The sequence below is a fragment of the Gekko japonicus genome, unplaced genomic scaffold, assembly GCF_001447785.1.
Source record: "Gekko japonicus isolate JY-2015 unplaced genomic scaffold, Gekko_japonicus_V1.1 scaffold28049, whole genome shotgun sequence".
NCBI lineage: Eukaryota > Metazoa > Chordata > Lepidosauria > Squamata > Gekkonidae > Gekko > Gekko japonicus.
In genome coordinates, this window is record NW_015180344.1 from 1 (window position 1) to 1,273 (window position 1,273).

Consider the following 1,273-nt stretch of genomic DNA (forward strand, 5'->3'; position numbering starts at 1 on the left):
TTCCTTGGATGTCTGAGCGACCATCTAGTATTCTGATTTTTTTTCTACTAAATTAGTTTTAAAAAATATTGTGGCAAAACACCAAGTTTCCTTTTTGAAAGCTATTATTCTGTGGTCTGTAACTACTAGGTTTATGAAGGAGAGAGTGCAATCACCAAGGGCAATAACTTGCTGGGCTTTGTTTTTATAATCCCACCTTTCAACCTTAAAACAATATTTAGTATCACAACTGGTTTTTATCAGCCAGTCATTACAATTAGCCATATATTTTTAGCTGTTTGAAAAACTGTTATCTTATTATAGTAAATGTAATATTTGCTGATGTGTGCTTGTTTTACAACAATAACTAAATTGACTAATTTTAAATATCTTTTATGTTTGCAGCTACAATGTCTAAGGGACCATCTGTTGGGATTGATCTTGGCACCACATATTCCTGTGTTGGTGTCTTCCAACATGGCAAAGTGGAAATCATTGCCAATGACCAGGGTAACAGAACCACACCAAGCTACGTTGCCTTCACCGATACCGAAAGGCTTATCGGTGATGCCGCAAAGAACCAAGTGGCAATGAACCCCACTAACACAGTTTTTGGTAAGAGAACTTGATAACATTTTTAGCCGCGTAATGTATGAAACGCTACAGCTCTGGGATTTGTGATTTTGCACAACTTAGTTCAATTGGGGTGAACCAGTTCAGTCATAATATACAGATGCTCAATTAAAGCTTATTCATGAGTAATTATTGTGCTGTAGTAATAATGCTAATTACTATGATGCTTGTGTACTATGAACAAAATGGTATCCTTAGGTATTTTTGAAATTAATGGATTTACATAAGCTTCCCTGAATGTCTTGTGTGGTTCTGGAGGTCTCCAGTTGTACAGTGTTCTGATGATACTAGCATGCAAATTATACCATTGAGGCATAATTTATATTGTGTTCAAATTCTCTTTACAGATGCAAAGCGCCTGATTGGTCGCAGATTTGATGATGCTGTCGTCCAATCTGATATGAAGCACTGGCCTTTCACTGTTGTGAATGATGCAGGCAGACCAAAAGTCCAGGTGGAGTACAAAGCAGAGACAAAATGCTTTTACCCAGAAGAAATATCTTCCATGGTGCTAACAAAAATGAAGGAGATAGCAGAGGCATACTTGGGAAAGGTGAGGCATTGAACATCCAGTTGAAATAAAAGTTCTAGCTCTAGAGTTAAAGGTGGGAATGCCTTGTGAACTGATGCACGGTTTTCAACTCAGTATTGCTCTGTGTTC

At 37.5% G+C, this 1,273-nt stretch overlaps 1 protein-coding gene across 1 annotated transcript; it reads left to right on the forward strand.

The window, feature by feature from the left end:
- Positions 1–384: 384 nt before the first annotated feature.
- LOC107124924 (heat shock cognate 71 kDa protein-like) lies at positions 385–1,165 on the forward strand (the record flags this gene model as incomplete). Its single annotated transcript, XM_015428418.1, has 2 exons — positions 385–594; positions 960–1,165. Coding segments are annotated over 2 exons (416 nt in total), but the record flags the coding sequence as incomplete, so codon positions are not given.
- Between the last annotated feature and the right edge of the window lie 108 nt (positions 1,166–1,273).